General features: G+C 36.7%; 1 protein-coding gene across 5 annotated transcripts in view; it reads left to right on the top strand.

Moving 5' to 3' along the window:
- The window catches only part of LTN1 (listerin E3 ubiquitin protein ligase 1), a 65,822-nt gene that overhangs the window by 33,828 nt on the left and 9,332 nt on the right, over positions 1-22,662 (top strand). For 3 of the 5 annotated variants that reach the window (XM_027101784.1, XM_027101777.1, XM_027101793.1), the window contains 13 exons: positions 125-364; positions 1,185-1,338; positions 2,348-2,492; positions 2,955-3,141; positions 4,995-5,154; positions 6,091-6,195; positions 11,078-11,220; positions 15,036-15,171; positions 15,372-15,516; positions 16,432-16,645; positions 17,125-17,362; positions 17,696-17,770; positions 20,743-20,929. In XM_027101784.1, coding sequence (XP_026957585.1) covers positions 125-364; positions 1,185-1,338; positions 2,348-2,492; positions 2,955-3,141; positions 4,995-5,154; positions 6,091-6,195; positions 11,078-11,220; positions 15,036-15,171; positions 15,372-15,516; positions 16,432-16,645; positions 17,125-17,362; positions 17,696-17,770; positions 20,743-20,929 — 2,129 coding nt within the window. Of the gene's footprint in view, positions 1-124; positions 365-1,184; positions 1,339-2,347; positions 2,493-2,954; positions 3,142-4,994; positions 5,155-6,090; positions 6,196-11,077; positions 11,221-15,035; positions 15,172-15,371; positions 15,517-16,431; positions 16,646-17,124; positions 17,363-17,695; positions 17,771-19,736; positions 20,698-20,742; positions 20,930-22,662 lie in introns of those variants that run through there. The other 2 variants (XM_027101807.1, XM_027101802.1) reach the window with 2 other exon arrangements.

The raw sequence follows: 22,662 nt of genomic DNA on the forward strand, positions 1-22,662 counted from the left end.
GGAATGTTAACCCCAAGTAAAGTATTAAAATACATTGGTTAAAAAATTAAAAACTAAGATTAAAAAAAGGAAAACACACTGTTAATATTTCTTGTATTTTGTCTGTTTGAATTTTTTTCTGTAGATTACTTGATTGGAGAAGTATATGTTGAAAGAATTATTGTTAAACTTCATGAAACTTTATCCAAAGCAAAGAAATTGTCAGAAGCTGAAAATAATGACTCATCAGTGTCTTTTATCTGTGATGTGGCCTATAACTATTTCAGCTCAGCAAAAGGATGCTTGCTAATGCCATCATCTGAAGATTTATTGTTAACTCTCTTTCAGTTGTGTGCTGAGAGCAAAGAAAAAACACATTTGCCAGGTAATAGCCTACTGCTCAAATGTTTTGTTGGGAATCTCCGGCTCTGATCTTCATAGTGTAAGTGCCCAGGCTTTATTAATTGAATCATAATGTGTTTGAACTTTGAAAGCATTTTGAGTAAAGGACTACAAATCTTAAACACTTTCAGCTTTAGAAACCAAGTTAAAGGTGTATGTAGACATTATGTCTAAAGGAAGCGGTTTTGAAAGGGGCCATGATAGGTGAGTTAGCATCTTAGCTCCTTCACTCAGTAGCTCTCACAAGTTGCTTAATTTCTTGTTGCCTCAGTTTCCATATTTATAAAGGGGGACATTAATACCTTCTTCTCTTATAGTTAAAGACATTCAGTCTTGGTGTATAGTAAAATGAAATTGAGATTCCCTTTTTAAGGACTATATTCCTGTCTTATATGTTAATTCAGACTTACTTGTGAAAGGAATGTAAAAAATACTCTTAAAAAAAAAAGGTTTTAATGGAAAAGCCTCCTCCCCAACCCTTTCTTTAATACTAACTTTTCTATTTGAAAATGGTATAATATTTTTTATATCTCCAAAAGGTCAACTCTCTTATAAATAAGTTCAGAGCAGAAAAAAGCTGACTTTAAAAATCTTAGCATTTTTACATTTATATGGCATGAGTTAGCTTACATTATTGTGTATTTATGACATAGTTATTTTGTTTTAGCCGTTGAATAGTAATTTTATGTTTTCTTAATGGTACCTTACAAATCTCAGATCTGCAATGAGTTCTTTCAGACATTTTGTACTGATTATAGTTACTTCATAGGGATTATGAATCACTGTTGACATCTTGATTTTAGACTTTCTTATCAGTAAACTGAAAAATACTTGGCTCTCTGGTGTGAATTTATTGGTCCATCAAACTGGCGACACATATAAACAGAGTACCTTCCTACGTTTATCTGCTCTGTGGCTGAAAAACCAAGTTCAGTCTTCATCATTGGATATCACAAGGTAACCTTTTTTTGTGCTCAGTTGCAGAGTGTCTCTTTAGTAATTGATCATTGTCCTTAATAAGGTTCCATGATTAGTGTGAATGCCTATGAAAAATGACTTGTTGGGCTTACCTGGTGGCACAGTGGTTGAGAGTCCACCTGCCGATGCAGGGGACGCGGGTTCGTGCCCCGGTCCGGGAAGATCCCACATGCCGCGGAGCATCTGGGCCCGTGAACCATGGCCGCTGAGCCTGCGTGTCTGGAGCCTGTGCTCCGCAACGGGAGAGGCCACAACAGTGAGATGCCCGCGTACCGCAAAAAAAAAAAAAAAAAAAAAAAAAAGACTTGTTATGTAAGAAATCTACAGGGTTCTAAGGGAAGATCCAAACAGATTTTTTCAAAAGGATTTTGTTTTAATGATCATGCATTTAAGCTCAATTAATTGGAGAGTGATTTGTTTTGACCATAATAATTTATGGTTAGTGATGTGATAGGGGTGCTGTCCTGTGTCTTAGGCTGGTATGGATTGTAACCGTAAACTCTTATGGCCACCATGGACAATGATTGTCCTTCATTGTTTATTTTTTGGGGGAGTCTGGTAGCCACTGTTGTAAGGCGTTGAATTGCAGATGTATTTCACATTTCATGCCTAAATCCATATATAAAAATGAAAACTAAGAGAATGCATCCAGAGCTACTGGGGTTGGGTTAAATCTTTTTCTGATTATCATACTCTTTTAATGGAATAAAGTAGCTATATTTCAGAAATATCTGATCTGAAATAGGTCATTCACCTTCTTTCTGAACTAGAAGCAGCACTTGATTTCAATTATAAAATGTTGGATAAAATCCCCTGTTTGATTGTGTGTAAGTCACGAGGGGAGGGTGGAGAGAGAGACGATTTACTTTTATTTTGAATTGTCTTTTTTGTTCATTAAATACCCTATCTTCCGTAGGGTATTTAATGTATACCAGGGTATTCAAATTGGTTATAACATAACTGTAGTGGTTATTTGCATTATTTTCAGTCTTCAGGTCCTCTTGTCTGCTGTTGATGATTTGCTAAATGCGCTTCTAGAGAGTGAAGATACTTATCTTCTGGGAGTTTATATAGGAAGTGTAATGCCAGACAACAGCGAATGGGAAAAGATGAGACAGTCTCTTCCTATGCAGGTATGTTTGAGATTGGAGAGTACTTATTTTATTCTGAAGTTTGGATTTCATGCAAGCTTAAATATTTTAATTTTATTCTGGGGAAGAAAAAAAGTAAATGAAATGAGTATCTTACTTTGCGTTTCTGCCTTTGAATGCTCCTGTGTTGGGTGTTTGCTGTTTGCAAGTTACCAGTTGACACTTGGCAGTTGCCATGGTACAAGGTAAATAAGACCTTGTTCTGTCCTGAAGGAATCCTAAAGAAACACACACGTTGATAATTTCTGTTCGTAGAAACCAAACTTCTAGGCTTCTGTGGTTTTACTAGTAAACTAGCAATAGCTTCATTTTTGAAGTTATTCTAATAACATTTTGAAGATATTTTAATAACTTTATTTTTGTTCCCTTCTTAATTGCAGAAGTAGTAATTAATTGAACTATTGAATGCTTTTGTGTATAATTTAATGTATTCTTTTTTTATAGTGGTTGCATAGACCTCTTTTAGAAGGAAGACTGAGTTTGAATTATGAGTGTTTCAAAACAGATTTTAAAGAACAAGATACAAAGAAACTTCCCAGCCATTTGTGTACTTCAGCATTATTGAGCAAAATGATATTAGTTGCACTGAAAAAGGAAATAGTCCTAGAAAATAATGAGCTTGAGAAAATAAGTAAGTATATATGAGCATTCAGATAAATACATATAAACCTTGAAGTAATTAAAATGTAATTTTGAAATAATTTTGATTATACTTCAATCTAAATCTTTAAAGAATCAAAAATCCTCAGCTCCTTTTAATTATTTTAGCAATGAGAAACTTGAGGACACTTAAGAGATGAATGTTAAATTGCAAATCAAATGGAATCATACTGAATATCTTGCTGTAGTCTTGTTAGCAATAGAGCAGAATTTGATATAAGATGTTACTCTAGTTGGCATGACATCAATATAAGCGCATCCTATGGCACATAACCCTAAAGAAAATGGTTAAGTGAGTCTTGTGTTTCATCAAGGATTCTGAATTTTCAATTAACTTTGAATCAATCTACCTTTGTATAGGGCAATAATTTTTTTTTCCCAGTAAGTGGAGCTTCAAATGTTGAATTTCAAAAGGATTTAAAAATTCCCCCATTCCAGGAAATGGTGTAGAATTGTAGGTAGCAGTGTGACCTGTACAAAATGGCCTGAAAGGACTTGCATAATTCCTGTATCAGTTTTGATTGTGAGCCCTCAGCTGAGTACAGTTACTAGCAGAGGAGAATATTGTGCTCTGTGGAAGAAAGCTGGAACACCTCTCGTGGTGAGCGAACTCCACGTGCAGTTGAGGTCGAGGAGATTAGCCTGCTCTTTACTTTACTCATAGAGTGAATCTGTCCAAAAACAACAATGGAAATTAGAGTAATAATTTTTGTTGTTTTTCTTATCTGGAACTTGCAAGGGATGGGATTTGATTTTTGAACCAGGTTTCAAGTCTTTTAACTCCAAAATCCATACCTGGCTTTATAAAAGAGAGTGTGACTAATTATGTATTGAAAACCTGTGACATGCCAGGTTTTGTGATACTTGGTCATTTACTTCTCACAGTAGTCCCGTGAGGTAGATTTGTATTATCCTAGCTGATAACGATGTGTGCAGCTCATTTGAATCCAGACTAGTCTGTCACCTAGGCCCATGCCCTGTGTACTAGATCGTGCTCTCTCCCATTTCTTTTTTCTTTTTTTTTTTTTGCGGTACGCGGGCCTCTCACTGTTTTGGCCTGTCCCGTTGCGGAGCACAGGCTCCGGACGCGCAGGCTCAGCGGCCATGGCTCACAGGCCCAGCTGCTCCGCAGCATGTGGGATCTTCCCGGACCGGGGCATGAACCCGCGTCCCCTGCATTGGCAGGCGGACTCTCAACCACTGCGCCACCAGGGAAGACCCTCTCCCATTTCTTAACACATTGACTTGAACTTCTCAGGTCTTGGGTTGCTTAGTTGTTTATCCTGGATGCAACTTCTTATCATTTGTGGCAAAAATAGTAGGAAGATTCTTCCAGTATCTCTCTCTGATAACTTAGGTTACTGTCACATTCTTAACTAATCAGAAAAGGGACCAAGTAATGTTTGGGAGAGGAGTGATATTTTGTATTAGGTATTCTCAGCTTTCATTATAGTTGAACATCAAATAGTTGAAAATCAGTTCATAGATATTGATTGATTGATTGATTGGCTGTGCTATGCGGCATGTGGGATCTTAGTTCCCCGTACTTGAACATCAAATAGTGGAAAATCAGTTCACAGATTATTGATTGCTTGATTGCACTACGTAGCATGTGGGATCTTAGTTCCCCGACCACGGATCAGACCAGTGACCCCTGCATTGGAAGTGCAGAGTCTTAACCACTGGACCACCAGGGAAGTCCCAGTTCATAGATATTTTGAAATTAGTGGGCATAACAATGTTAGGGAATGGGGGGGACAAGTGAAAACAGTTCAAAGGTCTGTTCACAAAGTATACTCAATAATGTGTTGTCCATTCTGTTAGTTGCAGAACTGCTCTATTCATTGCAGTGGTATGAAGAATTAGACAATCCGCCTATTTTTCTAACTGGATTTTGTGAAATGCTTCAAAAAATGAATATTACATACGATAACTTATGTGGACTTGGTAATACTTCTGGCCTTTTACAGCTGTTATTTAACAGGTAAGAATCTCTTTCAATTTCCATTTTTTTATGACTGTTTTGCTAGTTTATGGCTTGTGTCTTTAAAATGTAAGCCCACTTCATGCTAATCTTTGAATCAGAGAGTTTATCTAAATTAATCCCAATTCTTAATGATAAATACTTTGTGGATACTAAGTACTTGATTTACTCTTCTGGTGAGATATTTGGACTTTGCCTGTGTTATTAAATCCATAAATACATTCAAGGGCCAGATGACAATCCTGTAGAAGTTATTTTAATTTGACATATGTAACCCATCCTTCCACTACTCTAAATTTAACCTTTTACCTTGCATGTTGTTGCAGGTGTGTCTTAATATCATAACCACAACACCCTCTCCCCTAGACGAGGAAGTAGGTATGAAAACAGAGTTATTGTAGAGGTTATAGCAGTTTGATGGTTAGCTCATTGAAATTACTGTGTTGAACTGCTCTCTTGAAGAGTTTTTCACTTGCCTGTAGTATTTTTCGTATGCTTTGCAGTATCAGAGGCCCCAGGCTGAACAGGTCTTCCTTTCCAGTCCCACTCTACATACTTGACACTCAGAACTTTCCTCAGTGGATATCAATACCTCCTTGCTTTCTCAACTTCAACAATCCTCGGTGTCCTCTGGGATATGTCCTCTTTCCAGCTGCAACCTCTGGTCCTCAAGCTTAATCTTTAAGGTCATCTCCCCTATTGGAACTTGAGGGGCTTTGGGATTGCCTTGGATGAGAGCTCAATATCAGCTGTAAAGGAGTTTCAGAAGTTAAGTTCCCAATCCTTTTGGTAACAGCAGTTGTTTGGGTGCAGAAGTGCTGTGTGAATTGATACCCTTACAAGGTGATTTATTTAGTTCTGTATAAGGAATCCAGGTAAGCATTGTTTAAAACTCTTAAGTACACTTTAAAAACGGAATTTTTTTTCCTCTTTTAGATCCAGGGAAAATGGCACCCTTTGGTCTCTTATTATTGCTAAGTTGATCCTTTCCCGAAGTGTTTCATCTGATGAAGTAAAACGGCATTATAGGAGAAAAGAAGGGTATTCTTATTGAAAATACTTTTACTTTGAAATTTATTATGAGTGGTCACTTTGGCAACCCCAAACTAACAAACAGTCTCTAATGAGTCAGGAAAACAAGACTTAGGAAATGAGGAAATTAAAGAAAATGAGACTTAACAATTTAAATTGCATTAGGTTGCGATACGTCTTTTTTTTAATAAGCATTTTTAACCTTATAACATTTTGTTGAGGAATTTTATACGTGCTTTAAATAATTAACATTTCATAAACATGTTCTATTTTCCCCAGAAATCTCTCTGGTAAAATCTATCTTTTCCCCTTCCCTATCCTTCTTGCATCATTTTATTTTCTAAATGGAAATGATAAGGAAAGTTACTTACTCTTAACTTTATTCAATATCCTGTGATAAGCCATAATGGAAAAGAATATGAAAAGAATGTATATATATGTATAACTGAGTCATTTTGCTGAACAGCAGTAATAAACACAACATTGTAATTCAACTGTACTTCAATAAAAAATAAATTAAAAGAACTAAATTAAAAAAAAGGTTACTTACTCTTAAATAAGGATCATCCTATTGAAGAATATTCTAAAAACGCAATAAATGTGTTCTTAAGACAAATAGTGAGGTTGGACATACTAGAGATGTACTAGAGTTGATCATACTAGAGAAGCTGAACATTCGGATTAAACACCTAGCTGAAATTTACCAAGAGGCATTTTGAATTTACTGATTTACCAAGAAGAATTCAGAAATTATGTGTGTGTGTGTGTGTGTGTGTGTGTGTGTATTCTGGTGCAGTAGAGTTATAAGCTAAATTTTGATATTTTTAATCTTATTTAAAAATTTAAAACTATATTTTAGAAGAATTTATATATATATAAATTTATTTATTTGGCTGCATTGGGTTTTTGTTGCTGCACGCAGGCTTTCTCTAGTTGGTGATGAGCATGGGCTACCCTTCATTGTGGTGCACAGGCTTCTCATTGTGGTGACTTCTCTTTTTGCAGAAAACAGGTCTAGGTGCACAGGCTTCAGTAGTTGTGGCACGTGGGCTCAGTAGGTGTGGCTCGCCGGCTCTAGAGCGTGGGCTCAGTAGTATGTGGCACATGGGCTTAGTTGCTCCGCGGCATGTGGGATCTTCCCGGACCAGGGCTCGAACCTGTGTCCTCTGCATTGGCAGGTGGATTCTTAACCACTGTGCCACCAGGGAAGTCCTAAATATATTATTTTGAGTTCAGTTATTAATGTGGATTATAGGTTCACATGCAATTATAAAAAATACAAAGAAATTCTGTGTACCTTTCATTCAGTTTCTTCCAGTGGTACCAGTTTGTATAACTTTAGTACAATTTCACAACCAAGAGAATGGCATTGATACAATTCACTGACCAAGTTTACTTGCACTCACGTGTTTGTGTGTGTGTTCTGTGTGGGTTACCACCACCACATTACAAGCTACAGAATAGTTTTATCAGAAGGATCCCCTATGTTACCCTTTCTTGCCTCAGCCACCTCCCCTCTTACCATTCTCCTCACCTCTGGCAAACAATAATCTGTTCTCTATATAATTTTATCATTTGGGAATGTTATATAAACAGAGTCATATAGCATATGATCTTTTGATGTTAGCTTTTTTTTTTTAAGTAATTTAATTTATTTTTGGCTACGTTGGGCCTTCGTTGCTGTGCGTGGGCTTTTTCTAGTTGTGGCGAGCGGGGGCTACTCTGCATTGCGGTGCGTGGGCTTCTTATTGCAGTGGCTTCTCTTTTTGCAGAGCACGGGCTCTAGGTGCGTGGGCTTCAGTAGGTGTGGCTCGCGGGCTCTAGAGCGCAGGCTCAGTAGTTGTGGCACACGGGCTTAGTTGCTCCACGGCATGTGGGATCTTCCTGGACCAGGGGTCAAACCCGTGTGCCCTGCATTGACAGGCAGATTCTTAACCACCGCCACCAGGGAAGTCGTGATGTTAGCTTTTTTTATTCAGCATAATTTTTAATATTTTTCTGATTATAAAAGTCATAGGGAATTAACTAAATAACTATTAAAAGTAATTGCAAATGAGATGGACATATACTTGACATACAGAAGTCAATATCTTTCTTATTCACCAGTAATAATCAGTTAAAAAAGGGCATAGGAAAAAAGAAATTCTGTTCACAATGACAACAAAACTGTAAATACCCAGAAATAAATTTAACAAAAATTTAAAATTGTAAAACTTAAGATCACAAAAGAAGGTGGGAAGATACATTATAAAAATTGTTGTATCTATAATTTCAGTGTAATGTCAATCAAAATTTCAGCACCATTTTTTGAAAAACTTGACAAACTGTTCTAAACATAGTATGCATTTGAAGGAAGAAAATGCTTAAGAATAGCTGGGACATTTATGAAAGAGAAAAGTGAAAAGGACTTGCCCTACCAAAATAATAATTAAGCACTATGAAATTGGTGAACACGCAGATCACTGGATCAAAATAGAGTCCAGAAACCAGTCCATACATATATGAAAATTTAGTTTTTGATACAGGTGGTCTTTCAAATCAGTGAGATGAGTCAATAATAAATGACATTAGGAAAATTGGACATGTGTTTGAAAAAAATTGTGAGACCCACTCCCTTACATTATACATAAAAGTAAAGCCCAGATGAAAACTAAATGTAAAGAACAGACCTATAAAAGTATTAGGGGAAAATGAGACTGTATAATCTTGGCATGGGGAAGATCTTAAGCAAAGCACAAACCCAGAATCCATAAAAGAAACAATAGATACCTGATTTTGTAAAAACAAAAACCTTTGTGCCCATCAGCAGATAAATGGATAAACAAAAATGTGGTATATACATATAATGGATATAGTGGAATATTATTCTGCCTTAAAAAGGAAGGAAATTCTGACATGTTAAAATGTGGATGGGGAGGGTGGGTGGGAGACGCCAGAGGGAGGAGATACGGGGATATTTGTATATGTATGGCTGGTTCACTTTGTTATACAGCAGAAACTAACACCATTGTAGAGCAATTATACTCGAATAAAGATGTTAAAAAAAATGTGGATGAACCTTGAGGACATAAGCTCAGTGAAATAAAACAGTCACAAAAAGACAAATACTGTATGATTCCACTTATATGAGGTACGTAGCATAGTCAAATTCATAGAGACAGAAAGTAGAATGATGGTTGTCAGGGGCTGAAGGGAAGGGAGATGGAGAGTTCTTAATTAATGGATAGAGTTTCAGTTTTGTGAATGAAAATGTTCTGGGGATTGGTTGCACAACCATGTGAATGAACATAACACTGCTGAACTGTACACTTTAATATGGTAAATTTTACATAATGTGTACTTTACCACAATTTAAAAAGAAAACTTCTGTATGATAAAAGTACAGTAAGCAAAGGTTAAAGGGCAGGTCGCAAAATGGAAGAAAACACTTGCAAATTAATAAAGAATTAATATTCATAATATATAAATAGCTTCTATTAATAAAACTATTCAAATTGAAGAATGTGTCTAGGACTTGAACAGGTAATTCATAGGTGAAATAGGCAAAGATAATTCATTTATGAAATGTGAAATACGAAAGAAATACAAATTAAAAGTAGTACATTTTATCTACCATATTGCCAGGAATTAAAAAGAGTCATTAAGTGTGTAGCAAACCAAGCTTGTACATTTTTAGTGAAAATGTAAATTGATTATGCTTTTTTGAAAAGCAACTTGAAATTATCAAAATATAATACACTCAAATCCTTTGATTTTGCAATTCTACTTCCAGGAATCTAGCCTGAAGAGGTATTTGCACATATGCAGAATAGTATCTGCTCGAAGACAGTTATTACAGCATTATTTGTAAGAGCAAAAATTTTGGGGGAAAAACCTAAATGTCCACTAACAGGGAAATAGTTAAATTATGATAGTGTGGAATATTGGGGGGTTTCTTTTTTAATTTATTTTTGGCTGCGTTGGGTCTTCATTGCTGCGCACGGGCTTTCCGTAGTTGCGGTGAGCGGGGGCTACTCTTCCTTGCGGTGCGCAGGCTTCTCATTGCAGTGGCTTCTCTTTTTGCAGAACACGGGCTCTAGGCACTCGGGCTTCAGTAGTTGTGGCACGCGGGCTCTGTAGTTGTGGCTCACGGGCTCTAGAGCGCAGGCTCAGTAGCTGTGTTGCACCGGCTTAGTTGCTCCGTGGCACGTGGGATCTTCCCGGACCCGGGCTCGAACCCGTGTCCCCTGCATTGGCAGGCAGATCTTTAATCACTGCGCCACCAGGGAAGTCCCTGGTTTTGTTTTTAATCTAGTTATATAGCTTTAAAGTGGAAAGAATGGACTTCCCTGGTCCAGGGAGGATGGGAGGGAGGCTCAAGAGGGAGGGGATATGGGGATATATGTATATGTATAGCTGATTCACTTAGTTGTACAACAGAAACTAACACAACGTTGTAAAACAATTATACTCCAATAAAGATATAAAAAACAATCTACAAAGTATATAAGTGGCAAATAATACAAAACTTAGGTAAATAAAACCCAACTATATATGCACATATATGAATATCAGTTCATACAAACAACATGCAACTGGTACTCTTTAAATTGAATCAGTAGACTCTTAAAGAGAGCATAATCATGTATAATTTAAAAAAATTATACATGGTGAAAGTTATTTTAAAAATTAGAAAAGTGAAAAAGAGAAAGAAGCAGCAAAAAATAATTATCCACAGTTCGTCATCCAGACTCAGCAAGTGTCAGTCTCTTTCCTAGTTTCTTTTTTTTCTCTACAATTATTTTATATAGTGGAAATACTAGTCTTTCTGAATAGTCTGAATAAGAAGAATTTTCTGAAATAACTATTTAGGATAAATATAATTCATACCTTTTTTTTGTTCTTTAAACAGTTTTTTTCCACTAACAGAAGGTAATATGCATACCATTCAAAGTCTCTGTCCATTTTTGTCAAAAGAAGACAAGAAAGAATTCATTGCTCAATGTATACCTGCCCTTTTGGCCTGGACCAAGGAAGATGTTTGCAGTATTAATGGTTAGTTGCTTGGTAATAAATATTTCACTAATTATTGCTTGAGATGAAAGAAGTGTTTCTTAATATCTAAATCCAAATCTAGCAGAGATGAATTATAGTTAATTTTTTTCCTAGTTTATACTTTTGCTATATAACAAGTTGACTCAGTAGGACGAGTGTCATTGGAGAGTGGCTGTTACCATTTTGCAGGTCAGAAATGCTGCTGCCTTACGGGAAGATTCATAACCACAGATATCCTCTAATCATTTCTTTTCCATGTATAGCTTATTTTAGCTGTGCGTCATCTCTCCCTAGTCAACCAGTGATTGAACTTACAAAGGCAAAAGAGGGAACAGCTTTTGTTATGTTTTAAACTTTTCGGACATTCTGTACTCTATTAGTTCATTTGCTTATTAATTTAACAAGCACTTACTGACCCTGGCTATGTGGCAGTTCCTTTTGTAGAGAAGGTAGACATAAAGTTGTATGATAACTGACGTAGCAAAAAGATGTCATATGTGTGGAAGTGCAGAAAAGGAGTTTTCCACTTTGCTTTGAGGTGTTCTGGCTATTTCACAAAGAGAAATATTTCAACGGAGTGATGAAAGATAGTTTTCCGTATGGACACGACTGGGAAAGGTATTCCAGGTACACAAAAACATAGGAGAATGTAGATAGTTCATTTTGGTTGGCATTTAAGGTAGAAAGTTGGGGACAGAGCTGTTAGGGTTCACAAGAATATGGATTTTTGAAGAACAGATCATAAAGGCCTAGTTTTGTCAGTTATGGAGTTTGGACTTTAAGTGGTAGGAGGTAAGGAGCTATTGGCCCAAGTTAGATAGGAAGGTAGTAAGACTATCACATTTACGTTAGAAAGATTATTTTGACAACTGTGTGAAGGGTGAATGTGAGAGAAGAGAGATTAGGGGCAGAAGACTAGGTAGAGAGCTATGGGAATAATCATGATGAGAGATAAGAGAGCTTGAATCAAGGCACAGATGGAAATGAAAGATGCAGGAAGTAGAATTGATGGGGTTCTGTGATTATATTTCTGGATTGGGTATATGGAAGTACCTTTAGGCCTTATAGGAAACCCTATAGGAGACTTGAGTATTGGAAGGAGCATGGGGAAGGAGTATACAGGGAGCTAATGTTGAGTTTCAGACACATTAGGTTAAGGGGTCTTTGGAATAAATACTAAAATGGAGATTGTCAGTAAGCAATAGACTATTGGCTGGATGGAAATACTGCTTTCAAAGTTCATGTCATGTAGGTGATAGTATAACCTGTAAATGAGTATGAGCTTGTTTAGGGAGAGTGAAGAGTGAAAAGAACATCAAGGGAACACCAGTACATAGATTTAATAGGTATGTGGATGGAGGCACATTTGAGAATAAGGACTAAAGATAAAAAAAGATAAGCAAAAGCAGAGTTTTAGGTAATATTCATCACCCGTTAAATGCCACAGTTCAGCCATTGGCTTTGGCATTGTTGGAATGAATAGTGGTGAGAAAATGGGAGCAGATAGTCTGTTCTGCGTGTTTGGCAGAAAGGGACGTTGAAAGAGGTGAAAGCTGGAGATGAACACAAGGTCAAAGGGGAAATACATGTTGTGGGGGCGGAGGGGGAATAGAAAATAGAGACGGAATAACTGATGATAGCTCCCACTGAGAAGGTGAGAGGGGAGGGCATGTAGGGCTGGATCTAGAGCAGTTAGAAGATACCAACCACGTATAGGTGGAGACAAGATAAGGAGAGGTGTAGGATGGACGCACATGTAGGTATAGAGGGGGTTGGGAACTTCATGGCTTCATGTCTCTTTAGGTCATTTAATAAGTAAAAACTGGATTGTAGATTTTAAGAAGGGTAGGGAAAGTTTGAAATAGTGGAAGAAGAATATGTCCATCAAAGAACATAATGAAACAGAATTGCCTTGATAGGGCCAGCCGGTGTCAAAAATAAACTTTTGTGGCATTAAGCTTTACCGTTGAGCTCCCTTATGTAGTTAAACTGTGGGATTAGGTTGGGATTTGCAGTTCTGGAACAGGGATACAGTTGAACTTATTGTGCATGGAAGAGAGGATTACCTGATGGAGGTGTAGGTTATTTCTCCAGCACGGGTTATAACTGAAGGATGGCAGAGAGGGGGAAGGGGCAGGAGACAGGACCGCGGTGCCACACAATTATGTGCTGTTCGCACAGACCAGAGGTGCCCAGCTGTGCAGAGGCCAACAGGAAGGGGAATGTTTTTAAGATTTGACAGTCAATTTTGCTCTTCCAGCCAAAGTGACAAAACAGAATTAGCTAAGAAATGCTTTTCAGTTATTAGAAAATCAGTTGTTTCTGATTGAACTTGAGCCTCTTCTATTTTGTCAGGAAGATTTTTTAAAAAAATTCTTCCTCAGCCTTTAAAGGAAGATTACGTTGTTATTAATTAATTAATTTTTGCTTTTTTCCTTGGTTCCCATTTACCTGCAGGATAAAAACCTAAGTCCTTAGTTTGGCCTATAAGACATTTTACAATCTTACTGCAACTGATTTCTCCGGTTTTACCTCTTTTGCTTCCATCCTGGACCCTGACCACGCTAAATTCTCATGAATTTTGAACACTATACTTTCTTACAACTTTGTGCCTTAGCATTCCTTGGAGTGTCCCTTTTCTAGGCTTGCAGACTTTGATCTTTTGATAAATCCCAGTTCACACACCAACTTTAGGAAGCCTCTTCTGACTCAAATCTGATTTCCTGTTCTGGGCTCTCAGTTTGTGTCCATATTATATTCTAATTTGTTTTTAAGTCTGCCAATACTGCTAGATGAGTCCCTTCAGAGACTGGATTTTGTTCAGCTTTCTCTCCCCAGCATCTAACAGTGTACCTTGTATTCACTCATTTATTTGTTCTTCTTCATTTAGTCAGTCAAAATAAATGTCTCTGGATCTCAAGCATCATGCTAGGGGGACATAGGCTAGTGGTAAGTAAAACAGACAAGGTTCCTGCTTTCATGGAGCTTACTTTCTAATTAAGATAATAAATAAGTAAACATGTACAGCTAGGGAATAAGGTCAATAATATTTTAACAACCTTGTATGGTGATGGATGGTAACTGGTCTTACTGCAGTGGTGATCATTTTATAATGTATAAAAATATCAGAAAAGCTATGTTGTATACCTGAAACGAATATAACATTATTAATTTTAATAATAAAAAAGTAGAGCTCCTCCCCCCAAAATAAATAAATAAACAAACAAGTAAACATTAGTGCTATAAAGGCAACAAATAAGGATATTAGAGAAATGAGGAGGTGCATACTTTGTATACTTGGGAATTTCAGTGTGGAGGCAGTATTTAAGCTGAGAGTTGAAGGATAAGGAGCAACCAGGGATACTAAAGAGTAGGGAACCCTTAAGAACTTTCCAGACATAGCAGATGCTTACTGAGTGAATGTATGAATTATGAAATAGGATGTTCTATCTTCCAACTTTATTTAACTTAGCACTCTATCTAGGGTTTGTTTGTTTTTTGAGAGGTAGGTATGCTGAATAAGTACTATACTTAAGAAAACAAAGAAGTAGCATAGGTTAGTTTAATGCACAGTATCATTTACTTGCTTCCCAGCTTCCCCTCCACACTTTCTTTTCTGCACTGGGTGTGGAGACAGGGTCCCTGCCCTGTGGAGTTTATAAGCTCATTTGTTGACTCTTTCATGTAAGCCCTAATTTTCAGGGTTCTTAACCTGGACACTTCTGAAGAAAGTTTTTAACCTATCTCAAAGTAGACTTTCTTTTTTATAGTAGCAATACAATTTAAAACATTTTTAATTTTTTATTTTGCTTTAGGAGGTTTTGGACATCTCGCCATTTTCAATTCTTGTCTGCAAACCAAAAGCATAGATGATGGAGAGCTATTACATGGTATATTAAAAATTCTGATAACCTGGAAGAAAGATCATGAAGATATTTTTCTTTTCAGTTGGTAGGTAATACTTTATACAGTTTTTTTCCCTCTATTTATGATGTGGACTGAGATTATGTATCTTATAGTCACAGTTTTGTAGAGCAATAAGATGGTAGACATTTCAGTCAGTCTATTGTAAATATATGAGATTTAAATGTTTCCAATTGAATGTCTATATAATTCTTCAGTGTTTTGTTTTGTTTTTGTCTTTATCACAGTAATCTGTCAGAAGTAAGTCCAGAGATACTCGGTGTAAATATAGAAATAATCCGGTTCCTTTCCCTATTTCTGAAATACTGCTCATCTCCTTTGGCAGAGAGTGAATGGGACTTCATCATGTGCTCCATGTTGGCTTGGTTGGAGGTAAATTAACCTGCTGGGTCATCACAGCTACTGGGTCTTCGTGCATATCTGTGTACCAGAACTATTCGCTAATCTTCTTCAAGTAATGATTGTAGTTAGCTCCTTTGCAAATGTTTAAACACTTTATAGATATGTTCCACACCAGCTACTACTTGACAGATCAGTAAAATGATTGAGGTTTAATGTCTGTCAAAATCATTCAGTAACAAATCTGCTAATTGCTTTTAAAATGTTCTCTCCGTTAGCTCATCCTGGTATAATATTTGCAGTACAGCCCATTAAGGTTTTATCTTTTCATGACAAGTTTTTAGGTCTTTTGGTTCTAATTAAATTATTCTTAAAATGTACTGTTTCAGTATTGCCAGAGTAATGCATTAAAGATTAAGCAAATTCAGAGGGAATTAGTGTTCTTTTTATGACCCAAAGCAACCAGATGTGTAATACTTATGGGCTGTCACATAGCAAGTCAGTCAGAGTTGAATTTGTCTGAATCTCTGCTTTGCCCGCTGTCAGCTGTGTGGCTTAGAGTATTAAAGTTTACCTAGTTGAGCCTCAGTTTCCTTATTTTAGAATAGTTTAACAATACCCAATTACTAGGGCTCCTATAGGGATCCTGAGAAGATTATAAATGTGCTTTTAATGTACTCAACTTGGTAAATGGTAATTGATAATATTTTCTTTCATAGTTTTAGAAATAAAAAACATTTTAGAATAAATGGATTGATTCTACCGATAATTCCTAATATTTAGTTTTGAAACGAAGTTATTTTGATGTAAAATATATAAATGTCTTCTGAGAGTATGCATTTCACCTGCTTCTTTTCAAATTTAGAGAAATGAAAGGGACTTTTCTTTATTGCCTTGATTTGTAGTATTCTAGAAGTCTGCTTACTTATTTAATTTTTGTTTCTTCAGACAACAAATGAGAATCAGACATTGTATTCTGTTCCACTTGTACAACTGTTTGCCTGTGTCAGCTGTGATTTGACCTGTGAACTCAGTGCTTTTTTTGATTCCACAACTCTGGATACCACTGGCAGTCTTCCTGTAAATCTAATCAGTGAATGGAAAGAATTTTTTTCTCCAGGCATCCACAGTTTGCTTTTACCTCTTTTGGTGACTGTTACAGGCAAGTGAAAAAGGGAATAATAGTGAGATTCATTGAAAATGACTTGTTGAAAAGTTAAAAAAAAAAAAAAAACAACTCTGGATGTTTAAGTCACACAGTACAAAATAGTAAAAGAGCCAGAGAGAAAGCTTGGCATCTCAGAAGCATCGTATATGCTTCTGCTTTACAGACAAGAATTGAAAAATGGCAAGACATCCGAAGACCATTGAAAAGTAAAATAATACTAATTCAGATAACAAGAATAGATTTTTTTAACTCACATGTCTTTTTTTTTTTTAAGGATGAGATAATAGAAGTCATTAAATAGTTGAGATTATCTGAAATATATATTCAGTTCATGTTTCTAGTTAGGACTGCTTTAATGTTTGTCAAGTTTTTATTTCATTTTCTTAAGTAACATTTGGTTGTCTGTGAATGGGTCAAGCTGTATTACTCACTTTGTTTTGGGGTATGAATATTTCTTTCCTTTTTGTCATCAGGAGAAAGCAAAGATACATCTGAAACATCATTTCAGAATGCAATGCTGAAGCCCATGTGTGAAACATTAACTTATATCCCAAAGGATCAGCTATTGAGTCAAAAACTCCCTGCAAGATTGGTTGCTGGCCAAAAAACAAACTTGCCAGAGTATCTCCAGACTTTGTTAAATACATTAGCCCCATTACTCCTTTACAGAGCTCGGCCTGTGCAAATTGCTGTTTATCACATGCTATACAAGTAAGAATTCTTTCAATTGAATCAGTGTCGTGGTGTTCTAAAAAAATGGAATATATATTTAGCTTTAACTTTTAGTCATTAAAAAAAGTCACAGTTAAAACAACAACAGAGTAAGCTTGACTATGCATTTCAATAACAGGGATGCCAAGTTTTTGATCTTTTAGGTCACTGTTCTCCATGCACAGTTTACATTTAGATAGTCCTGGCCATAATGGGTTATTTCAGAAAAAACTCAGTAAAAATACTCATTACAGAATAAGTATTGGTCTTTTTGCTTTTAAGCATGATTTAACAATGAACCATTTAATATAATTTAAATATTCTAACTTCCAGATTGATGCCTGAATTCCCACAATATGATCAGGATAATCTAAAGTCATATGGAGATGAAGAAGAAGAACCAGCCTTGTAAGTTTTTTTTAATACAAAGCTTCTTTGACTTACGGGGTTATATCCCAGTAAAGTCATTGTAAGTTGAAAATTGTGTTGAGTCAAAAATGCATTTGAGGGCTTCCCTGGTGGTGCAGTGGTTAAGGATCTGCCAGCCAATGCAGGGGACACGGGTTCCAGCCCTGGTCCGGGAAGATCCCACATGCCGTGGAGCAACTAAGCCCGTGCACCACAATTACTGAGCCTGCGCTCTAGAGCCCGTGAGTCACAACTACTGAGCCCGTGTGCCTGGAGCCCGTGCTCCCCAACAAGAGAAGCCACCGCAATGAGAAGCCCACGCACCGCAGCAAAGAGTAGCCCCCACTTGCCGCAACTAGAGGAAGCCCATGCGCAGCAACGAAGACCCAGCACAGCCGAAAATAAATTAATTGATTAATTAATCTTAAAAAATTCATTTGACACCCCTAACCTACCGAACATCAGCTTAGCCTCACCTACTCAGCCTCAGAACACTTTACATGAGCCCACAGTTGGGCACAATCATCTAACACGGGGACTTCCCTGGTGACGCAGTGGTTAAGAACCCACCTGCCAATGCAGGGGACACGGATTCAAGCCCTCGTCCTGGAAGATCCCACATGCCGCGGAGCAACTAAGCCCGTGCGCCACAACTGCTGAAGCCCGCGCGCCTAGAGCCCGTGCTCCACGAGAGAAGCCACTGCAGTGAGAAACCTGCGCACCGCATCGAAGAGTGTCCCCCGCTCACTGCAACTAGAGAAAGCCCGCACGCAGCAACGAAGACCCAAGGCAGCCAAAAAAAAAAAAAAAATCATCTAACACAGAGCCATCTTATAAAGTGTTAAATATCTCATGTAATTTATTGGATACAGAAAGGGAAAAGCGGGTAAGAATGGTTGTGAGCGTATTGGTTGTTAACCCGTGTGATCGCGTGGCTGACTGGGAGCTGCAGTTCGCCACCACTGCCCAGCATCATAAGAGAGTAGTGTACTGCATATCGCCAGCCTGGGAAATGACCAAAATTCTTAGTATGGTTTCTATTGATTGCTTATTGCTTTCACACTATTGCAAAGTTGAAAAATTGTAAGTCAAACCATCGTAAGTTGGGGACCATCTGTAGTTTGCTTTATTAAATTCTCATAATCCATCATAATGACTTTAGAAGACTGAGGCAATACAAAAGCTCTAAATTTAGAGTATATGTTCCTTCAGATCTTGTAAGTTTATCTGTGAGATACAAATGAAATTTAGAGTTCACCCAAAGAGATAGTTACTCTCTCTTCTTAATTGTTCCTAAATCATTTTCAGTTTGCTACTGTTTAGTAAAACTGTCTTTGGCCACATGGGAGCTGTGGAAAGAGTATATCAATTCAAAAATCCATTGTGCACCCCTTTGTGCAAAGTATTAATTAAACATTGAGGGGAGAATACAGTGTTAGGTAAACAGTATTTTTCTTAAAGAGTTTATAATCTAATTTAGATGATATTACCCTATAATAGAAGACAGTGTATGACAAGTGCTAAGAAAAAGGATGATGTTAGAGGGACACAACTGCTGTGCCAGGAAGAGAAGACATTCTCGTGAGGAAGAGACATTTATGCTGGACATTTCAGATTAGGGAGCACTTTAGTAGGGCAGGGAAAAGTTGTGTGAACACCATGTGCAAAGGCATTGAGGCATGAGTGTTCAGGAAATGCTTGGGGAATATTGAGTAGTTGCCATTTAACGTATTTTTTAATTGTCTAGATCTTCTTCCACTGGAATATAAGCTCTGTGCAGGCAGACATTTTTGTCTCTTGTTCCTGACTGTATTCACAGACCCAGGTTTTTTGGCCTAAAACAGTCATAAATAGTGCTCATTTGTTGAATAAAAGTATAAATGAATATGTGTGGAGTAGGCAAGGAGGGTAGAGTGGAAGATGAAGCTGGAAGGTAATGAAGGGCCTTCAAAATGACATTTTCTAGGAGTCGGGGCATTGTTTGGTAGAAGATGGGATACTACCAGCTGATTCTGGCAACAGTATAAAGCCTAAACTGTACGAAGAAGCAAGCAGAGGGGGACGCCATGCCAGAAGTCGTAGCAGTGCATGGAGGTTAGTGTAGAAAGTGGAGAGCTGTTGTTTGTAAAATCTAGTGACGGTTGGTATGGAATGGAAAAGGGTTGGTACATGAGATGGTGGTATTGAAGGTAAAAACTTAAGGGTAGAAGCTTAAAGAAGACTTGTTTATGGACTGGTAGTAGGAAGCCACAAGGGAAGAAAGATCACAGAGGTGAAAGGAGAGAACCAAGCTAGAATGTCAGAGAGAAGAGAGTTTGACAGGAGATGCACGCAAGTATTTCACTTTTTGAGAATCTTATAAGCTCATCTGTAAGTGTTAATGAGTGCAGTACTTCCGTAAAGAAGAAAATTACTTCACATTGTCATGAATTAATGTGAATGTTAAAATTTACTTCATTGAAGAAACATAGAGTCTTATGATCTTTTTACCCTTTATAGGATGATAAAGGACCTGATAGAATTTGTTAGCCCTAATCATTCCCCTGACTAGCCAAGGGACTTCAGACTAATAATTTAGCTTCTCTGGGTATCTGATTTTTTTTTTCATCTATAAAACAGAAGGTTGAAATATATGTTTTCTAAAAGGGTCTTTCCTTTAAGTGCTAACTTCTAGAGTTCATATTTTATAGCATATTTTATATATTTATAAATATAAAAATTATATTTTTATTTTTTTATATTTATAAATATGGAAATGTAGGTATATATTTATATAATACTTTATGTCTTTCAAATTCTGTAACTGCCTCTATGTGAATTAGGGGTCAAAACTGAATCTATAAAGGGGGACTTTTAAAATGTTTTTTGGAAAATAAAGATTTTTTTTTAAATGCTTGAAATTTGTATGTGCTGTCAATTTGTTAAGGGACAAGTTATGAAGAAAATTGTGGTGCTTAATCATTGATTCTTAGGTCACCACCAGCAGCACTGATGTCTCTTCTTAGCACTCAAGAAGACTTACTAGAAAATGTTTTGGGATGTATTCCTGTTGGACAGATAGTTACTATTAAGCCACTGAGTGAAGACTTCTGCTATGTTCTGGGATACCTCCTCACTTGGAAATTAATACTTACTTTCTTCAAAGCTGCTGCATCTCAGGTAAATAAAATGAGACGACTTTTGGCAGTTCTGTCCTATATGTATTTCTCTGTTACTGTCCTAAACCCTTTTCTTCCCCTCCTTTTGGAAAAAAGGGGGAAATGCCTCACATTTTAATCTAATCTTATCTGGCTAATTTCAGACATTCTGCTAAATTTATTTCTCTCTCTGCTTCCTCATCCTCCTACAGGTTTTTACACACACACACGCACACACACACACACACACACACACAGTTTTTTTGCAAAAGTAATTAATCTCTGGAATGTGCTTAGATTAATTTTTTTTTTCTAACTGAATGTAGCCACCAAGTCCTTTTATTGCAGGAAACCAGATTTCTATAATTTAATTTTGTGCTACCACAGTAAAGAGTTTCAAAAGAATCGGATCTTGCTATTCTTTTTCCTTTGGTCAACTTCTGACTCTTGTGGAGATGTCAATTACTACATCATTGGAAATTGCCTTACTTGAAAATCAGTGTTCAGAGAAAGATCTGTGAAATACTACCTTATATAATTCAGACTATTATTGCTAAATATAGAAAATATCCTATTGTAATTATTTTGACCAAATTATTTTAGCAGGCACTAGGTGTCTCTGTTGTCTCATGTTTAAGAAGGAAGTTGGAGAAATCTACTCCATTTTTAAAAATTCTTTTGACAGATTCCCACTTTTAAAAAGATTAACACATTGATTGAATCAGTTTAATAAAGTAGGTGGCTTCTTTGACAGGTTAATACAAAAAGACTTAATTATTACATATTTAAAGTGTGACTAAACATCTTGGCATTCATTTCCAATGTAATTTTTTAGAATCCTTAAGTTATAATTTATGTTGCTAATAACCCATACCTTGGTATAAATATAGAAACATAAGCACTTTTGCATTTTTTTAAGGGAAAAATCAAATCACAGAGGCAGCACTGATCTAGATGTTCAAATTATTTTATTTCTTTTCAGTCCTACCACTTATGTTTGTGATTTGAGCTAATTTTAATTCGCTGTATGATGTATTTCAAGAGCTCCTTGTTAAGCTTTTAAATTTGTTTCTTAAAATATTATTGGTCTCTAAAAAACTACAGCAAATTGAAGTTTTAATGTGTAAGAATTTCGTTCTCGTTATCGTATATTCAGAAATTAGGAATCTGGCCACGCCTCATCTTTCCCATTAGGCCAGAGTGGGGGAGGGGGAGGGGGCACAAAGCATTACAGCAGCATTTACTGAGCCTAGAAATTGAACTGAGCTGTCAACAGATAAACCAGCATAACCCAGTAAATAACACTAATTAGAGGAATCCTTAAAACAAACCGAAAAATTTTAAAAAACTTTGGTCCTTAATCTGAGTTGTTTTTAACGTTCTTCTTAAAACTAGTGAATCAGATTGCATTAGAAGCAAAGGTGTGTGTGTGTGCACGCACGTGCATGTGCACGCACCTGTATGTATGTTTTTTATAGTTTTGTTGAGATATATTTCACATATCATCAAATTTATTTAAAGTGTACAGCTTGGTGTTTCTAGTGTATTCACAGAATTGTGCACCTATCACCACTATCTAAATTTAGAATAGTTTCAACATCCTTCCACCCCCCAAAAAAATCCCTTACCTATCTGCAGTCACTTCCCATTTCCTTTCAAACTCCCCAGCCACTGGCAACCACTAATCTATTTTCTGTCTCTATGGATTTGCCTACTGTGGACCTTTCACATATGTGGCCTTTTGTGTCTGGCTTA

This window comes from Aethalodelphis obliquidens, unplaced genomic scaffold (assembly GCF_003676395.1).
Source record: "Aethalodelphis obliquidens isolate GAN/ISIS:26980383/991018 unplaced genomic scaffold, ASM367639v1 scaffold1, whole genome shotgun sequence".
NCBI lineage: Eukaryota > Metazoa > Chordata > Mammalia > Artiodactyla > Delphinidae > Aethalodelphis > Aethalodelphis obliquidens.